Raw genomic sequence first — 18,838 nt, 5'->3', positions numbered from 1 at the left:
GCCTTCCCAATGGAAGTGTCCCCTCAAGGTATGCAAGGTTTCCCCAAAAGAGTAATCCTCAGGGGGGGGGGGGGAGACAGAAGGAATGGACTCCTCTGCATCAGAATCTTCAAAAGGGGAATATGAATGTTCCTGGTCATCAGAATGTTCTGAAATAATGGAGGCCTGGTCCGAGGAGGGGGATTCTTCCTCCACTCTGGGCCTTTTTTTCCAGGGGGGGGGGGTCGAGAACCTCTGATAAGAGTAATTAAGTCCTCAGCCATTTTGAGCATCTGCTTTTTAGGCATGGGGCCTTGAGAAGGGCCCTGTGGGGTTTGTTTTTTAGAATGCATGGCTGTCTTAGACTCAGTGAAAGCCTTGATGGAAAAAGAAGAGGAAGGCCTGAAGACACCTTGAGAGGAGGCAGACCTGTCTAAACTCTGAGTTTCACCGCCAAGAGTGGCTTCGGTATCTGTAGTCGGGGTGTGGGCCGAAGAGCCTGCGGCCTCGGGTACAGAAGACACCGCCAATGAAGTGTCGTCGGTAGTCGGGGGCTGCGTAGGCGCCTCGCTGAGAACTGGACCACCTGTAGTCGGCTTTGGCGTGGTGTCGGTACAGGCCGCGGACCTAGAGTGTCGGTCTTTATCTTTGCATCTTTTAGTCAAAACTGGAGTCGGAGTATCCGACATTATGTAGTTAAATCTTTTGCCAAAAAAGTGCTGGGCGAACTCCGCCCAACGCTTAATGGTGCGTTTGTTGAATGTAGCACAAAAACGACAGGCCGAGACGTCGTGGTCTGGGCCTAAGCAAGGAATGCAGAGGGAATGAAAATCCTTATGCGGTATTTGCTTCCCACATGAAATACAATTATTAACTTTGTCTGACATTGGTCTGAGGCAAGAAAAGTTTCCCAACGGGGTACTTACTTTCAAAAAGACTTCAGTTGCAGCTATTCGTAATCTCAGGAGCTGGCCGACCGGCACTTGCGAACTGCTTCTGCTTCGGGCACCGCGTGGCAAGAAATACTGAAGAAAATGGCGTTGGCTGGTTCTTTTATACCCGTCGCACTGACGTCAGGGAAGAAGCGACGACAACCGACGCCGGACCTAGACTTTGGAATTCGGCCGACCGAGGACCCGCCTGACGGCAGGAAAACCCATCTGTTATGACTGCAGCTGTATGCACGATGAACATCTGCTTCTGCTTTGGGCTCCTCGACAAGAAAGACTGATGTAATGGCATCGGCTGCCTTACTTTATACTACTGATGACCTGACATCACTCGAAGTGACAGCAACAGACGTAGAAATACTAAGCCTCTGGTATTCAGGCTGGCCGAGGGCTACCCTGGCAGGGATAACAATTGTGATGACTGCAACAGTGAAACACGAAGAACATCAGGAGAAACTAGTGGAGGGGCAGTCAGGGCCATACCCTAAGCCCTCAAGTTGACCCCCAGTTGAATGTGTACAAAGGAACTTCTGCATCATCCTGTCGATGTCAGCTTTCGAGAGACTCCTCAATGAATGGATGGACCTGAAGGATGAGGCATCCAAAGGTAGCATAGAAGAGCTCTTCACTTGCATGAATGAGGAATGGAGCCTCAAACTCACAGGCTCCAATGAAAAACAGAGGGGTATATGGCAATCTGATAAAGCTCTGGAACTGAACACCTTGGTGTCTTTGGGGCTCCAAAGCTCCAACGGGTTCGGTGACCTTTTCCTGAATTATTCCGATTTCTTCTCGTTCTCTTTTTTTCTGCTAGGTTCCTTAGGCTTTGTCACCTTTTCCATCTTCTTTGCTGAAGGAGAAGACTCTTCTGGGACAGGAGTTGTCAAACTCCCCACTTGGGTAAGAATGAGGCTGTTCAGGAAAAACTTCTCTGCACCTTTTTAAAGTTCTAGCCATAAAAGAGGCACAATACCTCACAGTCTTAATCTAGAAGTGCGACTCCTACAAGTAGATGCACAGCAAGTGTGGATCCTGTGGTGGCATGTTATGGCAACACGCAGAGCATTTTTAAACCCAGTTGTCTTGTCTGAAATACTGGGTGAAAATAGTGGCAAATCAACAACACCACCACCACCATCTACAATAGTAACAACTACAATCTCTAACTATCCAACAATAGAGAGAGCTACAAGTCAAAAAGGTACCAAGACTGCTTTAAAGTGGACTAGGAAAAAATACAAGAATTTTGAATTTTTTTTTTTGGCAGAGAGAAAGATATATGGAAAAAAATCCAAAAATGGAAAACACTGGTGAGACGGACCAAAAATGTTTTGTAAATAACTTAAACATGACTTATCAGTAGAAGATAGTCACAGCACTTGAATCGCATGTCCTGCTGGATCAAACAGCATACGAAATCTGAGTTAATCTTGAGAACAGAGTAAATTATGCACAGGGGAGGAGTCAGAGCCCTGGATCCAAGCTCTTGAAAAGCACCAAGGTCAGATCCGATCTGATCAGATTACGTAACGCAATATTGAATCAGACGGGGGGGGGGGGGGGTTGGATCAGTTTCTTTTCAACACTTCCTAGAGAAAGAAGCAGATAAACCAACACAGCAAAAGAAAGAAGAAAATGATCAAAGTAGATTACCATCTGGAGCCTGCTACACCTAGTTAGGCCAACACAAGAAGAGAAACAATAAGGAAAATCAAGGAACTGCAAAGATAATACCAGCATCAGCCATAATTTCCACTGGCAGCTCATCAGCCGGCAAAATTTACCTTGACCTATACAGAATATTACCCAGTGAGCCAGGAGTGAAACCACAGTCGTGTAAGCCAATTAACCATAAAACAGTACACATTGAAATAGATCAATGCTGCAACAGCATCAAGCTTATATAAGGGGACATATCTTGTTAAGAATATCAGACGTACAAAATCAGTAAAACTTTTTGGTGCCTTCCTCATTCACCCTGCATCCACTAAAGCAAAAAGTTGAGACCGATACAAAGAGGATGTACAGATACCACAATTCAAGGTTTCTTGCCTCTAAATAGGGAGGCTGCGGCCAAAGGATATGGCATAAACTGTTAAGAATGTTTAAATTTGCACAGGAATCCATTCTCAAAAGGTAGGTCAGAGTACCTTTCTGTGTTGCTAAAATTTTTGTACCCTTCCTTTTAAAGAGTTTACGCATTTTCAAAATGAGTGCCAGAAAATGAAAGCTCTTCAACAGGTTAGTGAGAAGATCTACTCTCTTTTGACTCGAGACTCTTGATGGGATAGAAGACAATCGTGTGGCATCATCTAGACCTTCCTCCTCTCATTCAGAAAGCAGCTTTACTTCAGAGGAGGAGGGAGACCCTTTCCACTTAGAATGAGAAGGCACTGAGGTTGAAGACTGCACAGAGGGCGAAGAGCCTAAAGAGACCCTATGCACTAGGATTACCAACTGAAATGAGTGATAATGTGTGCAAATAAAAATGATGGAATGAGTTTAAAGGAGAAGTCCAGATTGGCATTTTGGGTAACTATGGACAAAATATTTTCTTTGTCTGGAATAAGTGGTGGTATAATCCTATATGTTTTCACCTTCCTTAAGTGTGCAGCTTAATATCTTTCTTCCTTCCAAAAACTTTTCACTGTAAGATATGCAAAATATGTTAGTCAAAGAATGGAAGATCAGAGGGCAGCCATGCTAAACTGGGGGTGGCTGGACAACAAAAAAGGAGTGGGGAATGACAAAGGGGAATACCTAACAGAGACAGAACAGGGACCATGGCAATACACCATGCAGACCCTGGGGGCAACATCCAGGCATCAGTCATCTCAATGATTGACAACATGGGCAGACTGCGTCATGGCTAACTGGACAGTCAGGGCTTACTTGCTTTAGCAACTCAAGTACAGCTAGCAGGAGTTCCACTGTACTAAGACATCCAGCTGTCCGTGCACTTCTGATATCAGCCACCATTGGTGATGAGAAATCATCCAGTTAGAAAAGTAGCCTCCATCCCTCTGTTGAAAGGCAGACTTGGCAACAACTGGCAAGCCAGCACCAAAGGCACTGGCAAGGCAATCTGCACCAGTCCACAACCTGCAACCACAAATGGAACTGCAGAACGACAGCACATTAGTGCACACACACACACACACACACACACACACACACACACACACACACAAAATATAGTTACACAGTGAAGTGCCGCACCTCATTATATGCCCTGCTGCCAGAAAAGTCATTTCAGCCTCCTGCAAAATCTTGCTCTGTTCATTTCTCCTCTTAGCCTAGGTAAAAGAAAGTATACACACACCTCAGTACACAGATTCAGCAGGTAGTACATTAAAGACGGGGGGAAATTGCTTACAATATATGTCTGGCTGTTTCTCCTAAACCTCTGCCTTCCACTACTCAGGGATATGCTGATGCAGGTCACTGTATTAATGCCAGCACTGTTCAACAGAATGAGCGATGCCAGTTTGATCATTCACAATCCTGGCAACTCCCTGACGGGCATCCACCATACTATCCCAGCAAGTTTAGAAAAAAAAAAGCTTGAGCAGAAAGATCAATACTTTGTTCTCCCAAGTACACCATGCATAAGCACTGCAATTCATAGTGTCCAGGTAAGCCATGGCTACTAAACAAGTCTGTTGAATAGGCAAAATGGCAGCCCCATGCACATGGAAGCATGTACAGACATCACACGATACATATCTTAGCAAAGTAATGGAGCACTACAAAACCTCCACAGTGCAGTGCCTTGGCCACTGCAAGTCCACGAAGGAGCAGACTGTTTGCATGCACCAGCTAAGCTGGGTAGTACAGTTGTTTCCAGATGCGATTCAGAGACAGCAGCACTAAACTGACTCACCGGTATAACCACTGTTCTACAAGGCTCTTATTAGCTAAACAGCATGTGACTGCTATTTTCCACCAGACTGTTTACAGACAAAATTCAGCCAAATATGGGACTTTAAAAAGTAACTCTCTAGAAGTGGATATACAAGTATTAAAAGCAGAAGCTCACCTGGTAATGTATCCCAACAGTAGAATCAACACCTGTGATATGTGCGAGTGGAAATACTACAGGATGGGTTAGCAGTGTCATGAAAAGTTGTGGTGGTGATGCAGACAATAAGCATTAGGCACCCAGGAAACAACAAAATACAAGAGACAAGAAAAAACCTCTACAGAGGAGAAGGCATGACAACACACTAAAGATAAGGAAGGAAGGGGTTTAAAACAGGGTGTGCACACTATTACATGGGGCTGTACTCCTCCCTCATTACGCCTACAATGGAGTATAATGCCCAATTTGGGATGTACCTCTCCAAACACCTGCACCAACTGGAAAGGCCACAGAAATACCTCACAAAGAGAATCCATGACCTCCAAAATCTATCCTATGCGGACAGGCTCAACTTACTCTCACTCTACTCGGTATCATACAGATTGCTCAGAGGCGATAAGTGTCTCACCTACAAGGCAATATCAGACCCTGCCCTACTAGAGATGATCCATATCAGTAAGTCTAACTCCTCGCGCATTACCCACTCGATAGGCCTAAATCTAATATGCAACATCAACAAAACCTGCTGGAGAGAGAGGTTTTTCTCCCAGAGGTTGCCCAGTCTCTGGAATAGGCTTCCCATACATGTCAAACAAACAGAGTACCTCACGGACCCTCCAAGCGCAATCTTGGTGAGTGTACAGAAAACCACAAATTTGTCCCAGGGGTTCCACATTTGTACCTCATTGACAGGGGCAACAGGTGCTGGCTGACAGGGTTCATTTTGGGGGATAATCTCTTGGCTAGGCTTGTAAGGGCCCCAGTGTCATTAACCTAGTAATCTCCTATAATCCTATGAATAGGCAGCCAATTTCCATAGCAACAGAGTAAATGGAGCAGGGGGCCTTCAAACCTGTTGCAGAATTGGAGAGAAGGAGCTAGTGGCCATAGGTGTACAGAGACTGCTTGACACAATAATTCAATGAAGTGCAGAACCCACAGGTATACATGGCTTGCCATGGGCCCAACCAACTGTCTGGAAAAGTTTATAAACCACAAAATTATAGCATTACTGCATGCCCTTTGTTGAACGTCATGCGAGTCCTGGGCAAGAATGCTGCAAACAAGATGTACTGAGACCAGATATGGCAGGAAGTCATGCAGGATAGGAGTACTGTCAGCGGCCAAGTAATGACTTTGCAATAGCAGTGGCACAGAATTACTGATATGATAATCTACGTCAAGAGCAAGGTATGGGACAATGCCAAGGGCATGACCACCACAGCCACCATTGGTAAAAGAGGCATTAGTCTACAGACTGAACCTGTCTTTGTAGTATACAAGGTACAAATGATGGACAGACACAGCATGCACCTCAGAAATTCTTTTGACAAAAGTGACTGCCACTAGACATTCTCTTCAAGGTAGGCATTTCAACTCAACTGAAATAGCAAGTTCAAATGGGGGCAAGATCATATTCTCTATCATAAAATATAAATCCCAGAAGGGCAAAGGATCCTGTAATGGAAGTGTAAAAAAAGGTGCCCTTTAAGAAAGCTATGCATACCATTACCAATGCCAATAAAAACATTGTAACTAAACATAACAATTAAAAACAGCTGCAAAATAAATCTTAATGGGGAATATATCAGCACTTTAAACAAAAATATCAGAAAGACAATTCAAGACAGATGGGACAAGTGTTGAAAAAAAGCATAGCCCTGTGGCCCACACAGAGAAGCAAGTCCATTTATGTCTACATCAGTCCCTTAGGTTTACATGACCAACCTTAAGGAAGACTTGGGGTAGGAGAAGTGGGTGTTAGGTCATCGTACCCACTCCGACCCCAGGTAAGTGAGATGAGAGAGACAGAGAGAGAGAGAGACAGATATGAGGTGCAAGGAGGGGTAGGTGAGAGGGATAGGACACCAACAGTGATCTACAATTAGCTCCTAATGCAAATGTACTATCACAGTCACTGTTGACATACTGATTTGTTGCAAGACTTCCAAAGCTAATCTTGATCTGTGGTTAGGAAGAACTTGGGGCTGGGAGATAAAGCAATGCGTAATGGCAGATGCAAACCTGGCTCTAACACTAGAACTAGCACCAAGGTTACAAAGCTTTTCGAATGCGAGAAACTAAGATCAAGTAGCTGCTTCCAAAATGGACTCAATTTATGGGCCTTTTTAGAAAGGCTGTGGTAATTACCCTTGTTTGGTAGAATATGCCACAGTGCAACTAGGAGTCTGTTTGCAATGATGGCAATAGCAGAAGGCAATGCAACTGGAAATCCACTTTGATTTAGTCTGCATACCCACAAAAGTCTCCATTCCATGTCAACTGCAAAGGATATCAGAAGTTGTTCCTCCCTATTAGGGAATTTTGTTCAATAAAAGGAAAACCTGCCTATGAACATCCAATGAATGGAGGATTCATTGTCCCTTGTTCTAGGAATTTGGGAAGATGACTGAGATGAATGGCCTAGTTAACACAGAATTCTGCTACAGCCTTTGTTGCAAATACAGGATTAGTCTTAAGAGTGAATCTGTCTTTAAGGGATATCAGGAAAGACTCCTTGCACAAGGCAGCCTGAATTTCAGAAGTGAGTCCAGCAGATATCAAGGCTGGCAGAAACCGTTTTCAGACAAGTATTCTGATGGCTGATAAAGTGACAGTATGTCTCAGTAAAAGTGAACACCCCAAGTAGCAATATTCTTAGGTTCATAGGTGTTTACAAGGCTAACAATCACAACGGCCTTTTTAAGCCTAGCCATGCATCTCAAATCTCTGACAAGTTCCGATACCCTTGATAAGTGCAAGCAAGGGCCTGAGAGATGAATCATTTACAGGTTACCTGTGTGCATTAGAGACATAGGTGCCAAACCAGGGATGAAATTCCAGTTTCCCATCCAACTGTCCAAACTGCACTTGAATTGGGTTAGGGAGGAACTCTGCTTCACACGGATGGGGAGCTTGTTCCATAGATGGGGTAGTCTCTGGGATACATACCTATCTCTCCAGCAGGTCCTATTTATATCACAGGCAAGGTTTAAGTTTTTAGAAAAGGGTAATTCTGGTACTGCTTGTTTTGTGGACATGCAGGAGATCCATCAAAGTGAGGTCTGACAATTCCCTGTATGCCAGACATAGATGACCACTCAAAAGCCTGTAGGAGATGGAATACAGGGATAGGGCCTTGAGATGGTCTGCATAGGACATATTACTTACGCCCTGTATTGTTTTAGTAGAAAGTATAGTTGTGTACACTTGCCATAAATGTAAATGTTCGAGTGTATTCACTGTTGCACTCATCACATTTTGCTTCTCTGCATGCAGGTAGCCCTCAGCCGGCCTGAATACCAGAGTCTTGGATTCCTGCGTTGGATGCTGTCTCCTCTTCCATGACATCAGGGGTATAAAACATGCAGCCAACGCCATTACAATCAGTTTTTCTTGCCCCCGATGTCAGGTGCCCCCACAATAGGAAGCAATTATAAGCTATGGTACACCTCCAACAAAAAACAAATACACCAGAAAGCTTAAATATACCAAACAAGAAGGAAAGGTAGAACCAAGAGAAGTCAGGGGGCTGGAGGGAGGGTAACCAGGACTGCAACAGTGCATACACTCGAACATCTACATTTATGGTAAGTGTACACAAATGTACTATGTTCTTCTTATTTCATTGTTGCAGTCATCACATTTGGGTCGATTCCCAAAGCTAAGGAAGGGAGGAGGAAGTTAGAGAGCATTAGGGCCAGCTATTAAGCCGTGCAAAACTGCAGTGGCAAAACCCAGTTCTGGATTTAGAAAAAAAGAGGCATGTGGTAATGCTTGGTGAAGGTATGTACTGAGCTCCAGGTAGCAGCTTCTATGATATCCCTGGTAGGGACTCCTCTGAGAAAAACTGTAGAGGTAGAAGCAGCCCTGGTGGAATGTGATCTTATCCCCTGTGGGGTAGGTTTTCCATGATGCTTGCAGCAGAAATAAATGCAATGGGCTATCCATTTGGAAATAGTTTGCTGTGAAATGGCCTTCCCCTCTGCCTCTGCAGCAAAGCCAAATAGCAGCTGTTCAGATTTTCTGAGAGGCCTAGTCCTGTCCAAATAGAATCCAAGTTGTCTGTGCACGTCCAGAGAGTGCAGTATTCGTTCTCCTTTGTTTTGTGGATTAGGGAAGAAAGTAGGCAAGTGAATGGACTGATTAAGGGTCACGCTAGACACCACACTGGGCATAAAAGGAAGGACTGGTCCCGAGGGAAACCCTGTCTGCATGGAAGATAATTAAGGGTTCTACTGCCATGAGGGCCTGTAATTCAGATACTCTTCTTGCTGAAGTGATGGATAGAAGGAATGCTGTTTTCCAAGAAAGGAATTTCAACCCTGCTGTTGCAGCTGGCTCAAAAGGAGGGAAAGTGGGCTTTTCCAATACAAAGTTAAGGTCCCAGGCTGGAGTAGGGGCTCTCCTGGGGGGGTCTTAATCTTCTGGCCCCTTTAAGAAATTGTTTTAGCAGAGGGTTAGAGAAGAGGGGTGGCTCAGTATTATAATGAGCTGAAATGGCAGAGGCATGAATTTTAATTGACGAGGATAGGCCCTTGTGGAGCATTTCTGTTAAGTACTGAAGAATATGAGCTAAGCTGGGCACTGTTGTGTCCATCCCATGTGCCTGGCTCCAGGACCAGTATCTTTTCCACTTTTCTGAGGGGAGGCGAAGAGGTCCATCTCTGGAGTCCCCCATTTGCTCCTCAAGTGGTTGAATATTTTTGCTTCCAGTTTCCATTTGTGTGGGTCCATGAGATTTCTGCTCAAGTCATCTGCCAGTGAATTTAGCTTGCTTGGCAGGAATTGAGCTTGTAGGTGCACTTTGAAGCTCAAGTCTGTGTTCCACAGAGCCATAGCAAGTCTGCAGAGAGGGTACGAGTGGGTTCCCCCTGCTTGTTTATATACCACATAACTGTGGTGTTGTCTGTCTTTACCAACAGTTGTCCTGGAAGAATGCGGTCTTTGAAGGCAGTCAAGGAATTTGTTTTTGGTTGATATGCAGGTGCATCTGTCTCGGGTTCCATTTGCCCTGAATGCACTGCCCTGCCAAGTGAGCCCCCCATGCATAGTCTGATGAGTCTGTTGGGGTTTGGGCGGTAGGGGGTAGTGTGAATGGTAGCCCCTTGTTTTGGTGGCAGGCCTCTGCCCACCAGAGGAACTCCAGGTGTAGGCAAGGTACGATAGGAATCATTGTTTCCAGGCTGTGAGAATGTTGACTCCATAGACTTTTTAGATACCACTGTAGTTTCCTCATATGCAGTCTTGCATATGGAATTAGAAGAATGCAGGAGGCCATGAACAACAAGGCTTGCAGTATTTGTCTTGCAGATAGCAGGGCTTTTGTGGCCACTTGTTTGAAGTAGGTTATCAAATGAATTTTCTTTCCTGGCGTGAGGTAAGCCAATTGGGCAGTTGTATTCAAGCTTGCACCCAGGAATGTAATTTGTTGGCAGGGTACCAGTTGTGATTTCTTTTTGTTTATGGTGTACTCTAGACAAGTTAGAACCCTTTTTACAAACGCCAGATGATTTAAAAGCATGTCCTGGTTTTCTGTCTGAATTAGACAATCGTCCAGGTATGGGTATATTTGAATACTTCTTTGTAAATACCGTGGGCGCAGTAGACAAGCCAAAGGACAGTGCCGAGAAGTGATAATGCATGTAGCCTGCTTTGAAGCTTGGGTATCTTCTGCAAGATTCCCTGACTGGGATGTACAGGTATGCTTCTTTTAAATCTAGTGTTGCCAACCAGGCGTCTTTGCCTAGCATAGATAGTAATTGGTGAAGAGTCAGCATCTTGAATTTTGGAATCTCTAGAAAAGTGTTTAGAGTAGACACGTCCATGACTGGATGCCATGATTTAAATTTTCTGGGTACCAGGAAAAGTCTGGAGTAGAAACCTTGTCCCTTTTCCTCTTCTGGCACCAGTTGAATAGCCCCCATGCGTAAGAGGGACAGTACTTGTTTTTGAGCCTCTGCCCACTGATTTGGGGGCAGGTCTGGCCACCCATTTGGTGATGCCAACACGTGGAAATGAAATCTGTATCCCTGGGACACTATATTTAAAACCCATTTGTCCTAGGTTATGAGTTCCCAGTTCGTTGCATGAAGAGCAATCCCCCCCCTCAAAGGGGCGGTCAAAAGATACGTGCTTGGGAATTTTAAAAGGAAGTCATTGAGACTGTTTACCACGGGGGGGGGGATCTTGTTATTTCCAGATTTGGAAGTGGAGGCCCCCCACTGCTTAGTTCTAAGAGTCCCCTGGGACTGAAACCTGGGGTTTTTGCTGTGTCTGGGTTTGGCTTGAGAGGACCTGGAAGGAACTGGAAAGGACCAATTCTTAGTAGGCCAGTGTCTACTAAATCTAGAAGGCTGCATAGATTTAGCTTTATCTTCCATCTTTTTAAAAACTTCTTCAGCCCTGCTTTCAAACAGGAGGTCCTGATTTAAAGGAGCATCCAACAATTTAGCTTTAACATGATCAGGCAAAGATGGTTACTTAAGCCAAGCATGCCTTCCAAGCACAGACCCAGTAACAGCAGCCCTGCAAGAGGCCTCTAAAGAATCAAAACCACATTGCAAAGCATGTTTTCCAACTTGTTCAGCATAATACATTAAGTCCTATAAATCTTTATTTTCCACACAGTCAGGAATCAACATAATTTTCTGTTTAAGCAGTCCAATAACATGTTGCTGATATTTTAACACATGAAATTGGCAGTTTAAAGCTCTGATTGAAAGGTTGCAGAAGTATAAGCCTTTTTACCCCATCTATCCAGCACCCTGGAAATCTCTATCAGAAGGGGTAGGATTTTTAGTAGTAGAAGCCTTAATGCCCTTGGGCCCCTGAGAAATAGTCTCTGGATCTGCAGCAGGATTTTTGAAAAGGAACATGTGGGACTCAGGAACCCTGTAGTATCTGTCAGGTTTACTAGGAGCAGGAGGCAGGGAATCAGGGGCCAAACTGGATTCTGAGAACACATCATCAACAATGTCTACTACAGGAGGTATAGCCAAATGCCTATGCTGAGGTAGGAGAAGGAAATCCCTAAGCCTCTTTTTTGAATCAGAAAATTCCTGGCTTTCCCAGTGAAAATGCTCCCTTAAGTATGTAAAGTTTCCCCAAAAGAAAAATCCCCAGGAGGGGAAGCAGAGGGAATAGAATCCTCTACATCAGAATCCTCATAAGTAGGTACAGACAAATCCAGGTCATCAGAAGAGTCAGAAGAAACAGAATAATGATCAGAAGATTCATAATCAAGCTCAGCCCTAGGCCTCTTAGAGGGGGGGGGGGGTGACTACCCCTGATTAGAGTTATTAGATCTTCGGCCATTTTAATCATTTGGTTTTTAGGCTTAGGGGCCTGAGCATGTGGCCTGGGTGTCGGTTTTTTAAACATGGATCGAGATTTAGGCCTTAGTAATGAAGGAGGTGTCGATTTAATATGCAAGTCTGTAGGCCTGAATACACCCTCAGAAGCCGGTGCCTGAACAGCGGCTCCAGACCCATCCAAGGTAGAGACATCCGCGGGTTCCATAGTTGAAGAATCTCGTGGCATACCAGACTCCGAATGGGTCTCAGTAGATGCGAATTAGAAGTAGCAGGTATCAGGGACTGCAAAGCACCTCACCGAGTACCGATGAACTGGCGACTGGCTTAGGAGAAGCGTAGTCAGCAGTTTTGGATCTCGGCGGCCTGTCTCCGTCTTTATCTTTGTGTTTTTGGAATTCTGGTAGTCGGATGGCTAACCGATGACATTTCTGGACAATTAAACCAAGAACCGAAATATTTAGAGGCAAAAATATACTGACCAACGACGGACAGTGCGCTGATTAAATAAAGCAAAAAACTGACAGCAAGGTACGTTGTGGTCAGGGCCTAGGCAAGGAATACAGTACGAATGAAAATCTTTGAGGTATTTGCTTTCCACAAGTAATGCAATTATTAACTTTTACTGACATCGGTAAGGAGCAAGAAAAAGTTTCCCCAATGGGGTAGTTAGCTTTAAGTTGAAGACTTCGGTTCTGAAACTCGAAAAAGAAAATTTCAGGAGTCGGCCAACCGGCTCTTGCGAACTGCTTCTGCTTCGGACACCGCATGGCAAGAAAGACTGATGTAATGACGTCGGCTGCATGTTTTATACCCCTGACGACCTGACGTCATGGAAGAAGGGACAGCAACCGATGCAGGAGCAAAGACTTTGTTAAGCAGGCCGACTGAGAGCAACCTGCAAGCAGATAACCCAAATGTAATGACTGCAACAGTGAAACATGAACATCCAAAGTTCCAACAGAGGCTAATATAAATCCTCTAGAACCACCTCTAAATAGGAGGGAGATGGTTGGGCAAGAAGGTGAAGCAGAATGAGAAGAGGACAACACAGACACCCAGTTATGTTAAGTACATAACTAATAAATAAATCTGATGTTGTCCTTCTCATTCTGCTTCACTTAAGGGTCAGAGTCCCCGGCTACATAATTTCTTGGGTGGCCTCAAGGAAGGATATGCTGTAGCGCCGATGAACCAAAGGAAGTCCTGCTCCTGGACACGACATCCAGTTTATAGTGGGACACAAAAGTGTGACAGCTAGACCAGGTGGCTGCAGCATAAATGTCATCAACAGGAATCCTAGAAGAAAAGGCAGCAGACGCAGCAATAGATCTTAAGTGAGCTTTTGGAGAACCTGGCAACTGCCAACCATTCTTTTCATAAACTAAGGCAATACAATTAGTTATCCACTTTGTAACTGTCACTTTAGAAACAGCTTGACCCCTACGATTAGGGGAAAGGGAAACAAATAACTGTTCCGACTACCTGAACTGCTTTGTCCTATGGAGGTACAATCTAAGCTGCTTATGGACATCTAAAGAATGCAGAAGGTATTCGCCTTTGTTAGAATAATTAGGCAAAAACACATGTAATGAATACATTGGTTGACACCGAAAGATGTAGTCACCTTCGGCATGAAAGAAGGATTAGTGCAAAGAGACACCGTATCCTTGTGGGAAATGATGCAAGGATGCTTGGAAGAAAGTGCTTGTAACTCAGAAACCCTTTTGGCTGACATAATGGCAACAAGAAAGGCAGATTTCCAAGACAAAAACCTCAAGTCACAATCCTTAGCCAGCTCAAAAAGGACTCCGAGTTAAGGCTTGCAGAACCAGAGTGAGATCCCATGGAGGTGTAGGATCCTTAATATGAGGCCTCAAGGGGAAAAAAAACCTTTCATGCAGGCTTTACATAACCTAGCAGAAGCAATAGATCCTGAAGGCAATCCTGAATAAATGAAAGCTGGAAATCGCCACTAACTGAAGTTTAATGGTAGCAAAACTAGAACCTCACTTATATAAAGATACCAAAAACAACAGAATAAGGGGATAGGAGCTGAAAAGGATGGACGTTATTGTTGACTGTCCAAACGGAGAACCTCTTCCACTCACTCTTGTATACCCTTTTAGTAGATTGTTTCTGGGAGGCTAAAAAAGTATAGCTTTGACCAGAAAGGAAACCCTGGGCCCTCTAGCAATCACAGTAACTGGAGAAACCATGCAGTCAACTTGAGACTGCAGAGATCGGGGAGGTGTCCTAACGTCAGGTGAAAAAGGAGATCCGGTTTGCTTTCCAGCATCCATGGAGGATGTCTGAGATGAGACCAAAAGAAGGGGAACCACACCTGGTGAGGCCAGAAGGGGCAATGAGGATTACTGAGCTCTTCAACCATTTGGCTTTTTTGCAGAAATCATGGGATCAAAGGAAGAGGAGGATAGGCACAGAGGAGTCCCGGGGGCCAATCGTAGACTACAGTATCCCTTGGGGAACCCCCTGATGGGGGGGGGAATCATTGTTTAGTAATTTCTGCATTTGTTGTTGTAAGGGGTTACAAAAAGGTCGCAGCAGGGAAGATCCCAATGGTCAAATATCTCATTCAGCAATGACTGATAGAGGGACCACTCGTGAGGTATCGGGATAAAACATGCTGAGCCTGTCTGCTAACGCACTGGACTTTTCTGGTACATGTGTTGCAAGAAGAAAGCGGTTTGAAGAGACTGCCCATTCCCAGACATTCATGACCTCTATGCAGAGAGGGTACGAATGGGTTCCTCCTTGTTTGCTGATGTACCAGACAACAGACTATTCGGTGTGAATCGTAATAGTCCCTGGAGGTAGGACATCCTGGAAGGCTTGCAACGACAGAAGAACTGCTAATCTCCGAGATGTTGATATGCAGACTTGTCTCTACGTGAGTCCATGTGCCTTGGACCATCTTCCCCTGGAAATGCCCCCCCAGATGGGAAGCGCTCATGGTCACAAAGGCTGAGGATAAGGGAAGAATGAACGGTCTTGCCAATTGTCAGATCCATTTGAATCCACCACTTTAGATGGGATCTGCAAATGTTTGTCAACCTGATAGGAGCAGATAGGGGATGACAAAGAATGGACCATTGAACAGAGAACGCACACGTAAGTACCTCACCTGTGGAACCAAAAGAATTGCAACAGCCACAGATCCAACAGCTTTTAGAATCAACCTGGCTGAAGGAAATGGAGAAAGCAGAAGAGCACAACCTTGGGACTTCAAAGTGTCACTGCAATGTAGGGGCAAGGCAGCTATTTGGGTAGAAGTATTCAGATATACCCCAATGAACTCTAGGTTCTGAACCGGCATTGGTTGTGACTTGTCTAGATTTATTGTAATGTCTAGAAAATGTATTAACTAGTAAAGAATCCCTGGCCTGACAAAGTTGACACTGGGTGGGGGCAGTCAGGAGCCAATTGTCCAGATACAGGAATACCTGAAACCCTTGCAGTCATAGATGAGCTGCAAACTCTGCCATGCAGTTGGTAAACACCTGGTGGGCAGTGATGAGACCACAGGGCAGGGCTCGAAACTGGATGTGACGGGACTCCCAGAGAGAAGCATAAATGACTTCTGGAGTGCCTGTCTATTTGAGTGTGATAGTATGCATCCTTGAAATCCACAGAGCATGACCAGTCGTCCTTCCTCAGCAATGGGAGTATGGACTGTACTGTGACCATCCAGAATCAAGAACAAATTGAGATTGTTTAGGTGCAGAGTGGACCGCAGGTCCTCTGTTTTCTTTGGCAAAAAAAGAAATGAGAGTAAGTTCCGGACCCTTTCTGATCGGTCGGGACCTCTTGAAGGACTCTTTTCAGCAGCAATGCAGCAATTTCGGCCACAGCCAACTCCCTCTGACTGGGTGGAACATCGGGGAGAGTCTTCAGTACATCTGAAGGAGGAAGGGAAAAGTGAATGTAGCAGCCTCTGGATATAATTCAAACTCCCCCTTAGGCACAGATTCCACCAGAGAATCACAGATTTCCTTGAAGACGTCTCTTTCTAAAGGAGAGTAAAATGTGTAAAGTAATTGAGCGCCCTCAGAGAAAAAAAGTCGCTGAGGCATAAGTGTGCTTCCCGAACCTGTCCATTACTCCGGACTCCATGTTCAGTAGATGGACAGTGGAGCTCTGTTTGGTGAGCTCCTCCTTAGTAGTGGCTGCCACTACCATAGCATCAATGGGAATACCCCTAGTCCAGAAACTGCAGTCCTCAGGGGGTGAGGGTATCTTTCCTGGGTGTTTAGGGACTGGTTCTACTGTGTCTGGCTCCCTTCGGGCCCGAATGGCAACTAGGTCAATGAGAGCGTTCGCGGGGGCGGGGGTGACCACCCAATATGTAGACGGTCCTGTCCCAAAGGCCTTCAGGAATACAGATTCCTCCGAAGAGGGGGTTTTGAAGTCCAGACACCCTTTACCTTCAAAATTTCTAATATATGTCTGCTAAAGAGACATCAACCAGTGGCATTTTGGGGGACCCCTCTCCCGCAACATAATCTGTATCCTTGGTAAGAGACTCCATAGGGGAGTTTACATGCCTCCTTTTGCACATCCTCTTTCATGAAATCTCCTCCATGGGATAGTCAGGATAGGATTTGGAAGAGGAAGGGACCACCTTAGGTGCAGCAGGCTGGAGGTCCTTCAAGACAGGCTGATCCCGGACAAGACTGGTAGATCCCAGACCACGCTCCAGAGGAGGAATATGGGGAGGAGCAGCAGTCGAAGGGTCTGACTCTTCTGACAGAGAATACCTTTTCCAAACACCCGAAAAGCTGAGGATCCCAGAGAGGTGCCGCCAAGCCCCCTTGGAGAGGAAGGGGAACAGGAAGATGGAGGCAGCGCACCAGAACCCCGACTCCCAGACAGAATTGGGCCCGCACTATCGCGGGCCAAAGCTCTGAGAAGAGACTGATCGGAAAGCAGCAGAGCTGACATTCTCTCCTCAGATGTGGCCGCAACACCCCAGATTCTGAGATGCAGTCTGATCAGAGGACCTTGGAGCAGAGGCAGTCAAGGCAGCTGTCTGAGTAGAGGAAGTAAAGGCCCTCTGATCAGACCTCGAATCCCTCGGGAGACTACTGTCCTGGGGCACTGAAACAGACCTAGATCGGAGGAGGAGAAAGGTCGCAGGATGGGTAGGCTCAGACCCATGATGGATGGAACAGAAAGAACCTCCATCTGAATCTAGGCCTTTATTACGGATCTAACCATTCTGTCCACGTCAAGATAGAGGCTCCGGAGAGAATCTAGAGAAAACCACTGAAGACTGACAGCAATTCATGGGGGTCTGTAGGATCTTAGAAGGTAGTGTGGGAGAAACTGAAGCGACAGATCTCCCCAGAGACCTACAATAAGATGTAGCTCTGGTGACTTACGGATCCTAAGTGGACTGCTCGGATGCAAGGACTTCAGATCCAAGGCCATGGCAGAAGTGGATGGCTTGCTCGGAACTGTCAAGCCAATAAGATCTGATGGAGCAGACATGTATCTCAGTGCCAGTATGGTCAGATCATATGTCTTCGGAGCCTTAGGCGGCTCCGAAGAAGCCCTAGGCTCCTTGGGACACTTTCTCTTAGCCTTGGGGCAGAAAGAAAGTTGAGAAGGGGTTAAGCCCCTGGAGAAGAAGCAGGCAAAAGCCCTTTCAGAATTCTTATTATTCCTTTCCTGTATTGCTCTAGGGTTGAACCCCTCACAAATGCTGCAAGGAGTATCCAAATGAGCAGGCCCTAGGCAATACACTTAACGATCATGAGCATCAGAGTGCAAGATTTTCTTGACGCACTTGGTGCATCTTTTAAAGCCAGTTGGTTTCTCCATAAAGTACAGTTTTGTACCTACCATAAATGTAGATGTTCGCGTGTTCACCCTGCTGCAGTCATCACACTTGGGTTATCCTGTCGTCAGGCGGTCCCGCAGTCGGCCAGATTTCCAAAGTCTTGGTCCGACGTCAGTTGCTGTCGCCTCATCCCTGACGTCAGTGCGCCAGGGGTACATATATTGCAACCAACGCCATTTTCTTCAGTTTTTCTTGCCCCAGATGTCAGGTGCCCCCAAAAAGGTGATCCAAATTAGTACCAAATTGTGTGAACACTGTACAAACAAAATCCCTTCAGCTATAAGCAAATACATCAGTAAGGCATAGCCAGTAGATCAGAGGGGTTGGAGGGAGGGTAACCTGGACAGCAGCAGGGTGAACACTCGAACATCTACATTTATGGTAGGTACAAAACTGTACTATGTTCATCGTGTTACCCTGCTGCAATCATCACACTTGGGTTGAGTCCCAAAGCTAAGGTAGGGTGGAGGTATTATAGAGGGTTAGTGGAGGCAATGAGGCCCTGCAGAACTGCAGTGGCGAAGCCCGCCCTGGACTTAGAATAAAGAGGTAAGTGATCGTGTTTGGTGAAGGTGTGTACAGTGATCGTGTTTGGTGAAGGTGTGTACAGAACTCCAAGTTGCAGCTTCTAAAATTTTCTTGATAGGAACCC

At 45.5% G+C, this 18,838-nt stretch overlaps 1 protein-coding gene across 1 annotated transcript in view; it reads right to left on the bottom strand.

Annotated features, from left to right (window-relative positions):
* The window catches only part of TMEM30A (transmembrane protein 30A), a 477,361-nt gene that overhangs the window by 351,008 nt on the left and 107,515 nt on the right, over window positions 1–18,838 (bottom strand). Inside the window, exons 5-6 of the mRNA XM_044064035.1 lie at window positions 6,918–6,939; window positions 1,985–2,016 (exon numbers count right to left, since the gene is read on the bottom strand). Of these exons, the coding sequence (XP_043919970.1) occupies window positions 1,985–2,016; window positions 6,918–6,939 (54 nt within the window). The remainder of the gene's footprint in view (window positions 1–1,984; window positions 2,017–6,917; window positions 6,940–18,838) is intronic.

Source organism: Protopterus annectens, chromosome 1.part0 (genome assembly GCF_019279795.1).
Source record: "Protopterus annectens isolate FY-2018-M chromosome 1.part0, PAN1.0, whole genome shotgun sequence".
In the NCBI taxonomy this organism is placed as follows: domain Eukaryota; kingdom Metazoa; phylum Chordata; order Ceratodontiformes; family Protopteridae; genus Protopterus; species Protopterus annectens.
This window is presented reverse-complemented; position numbering and strand designations above follow the sequence as displayed.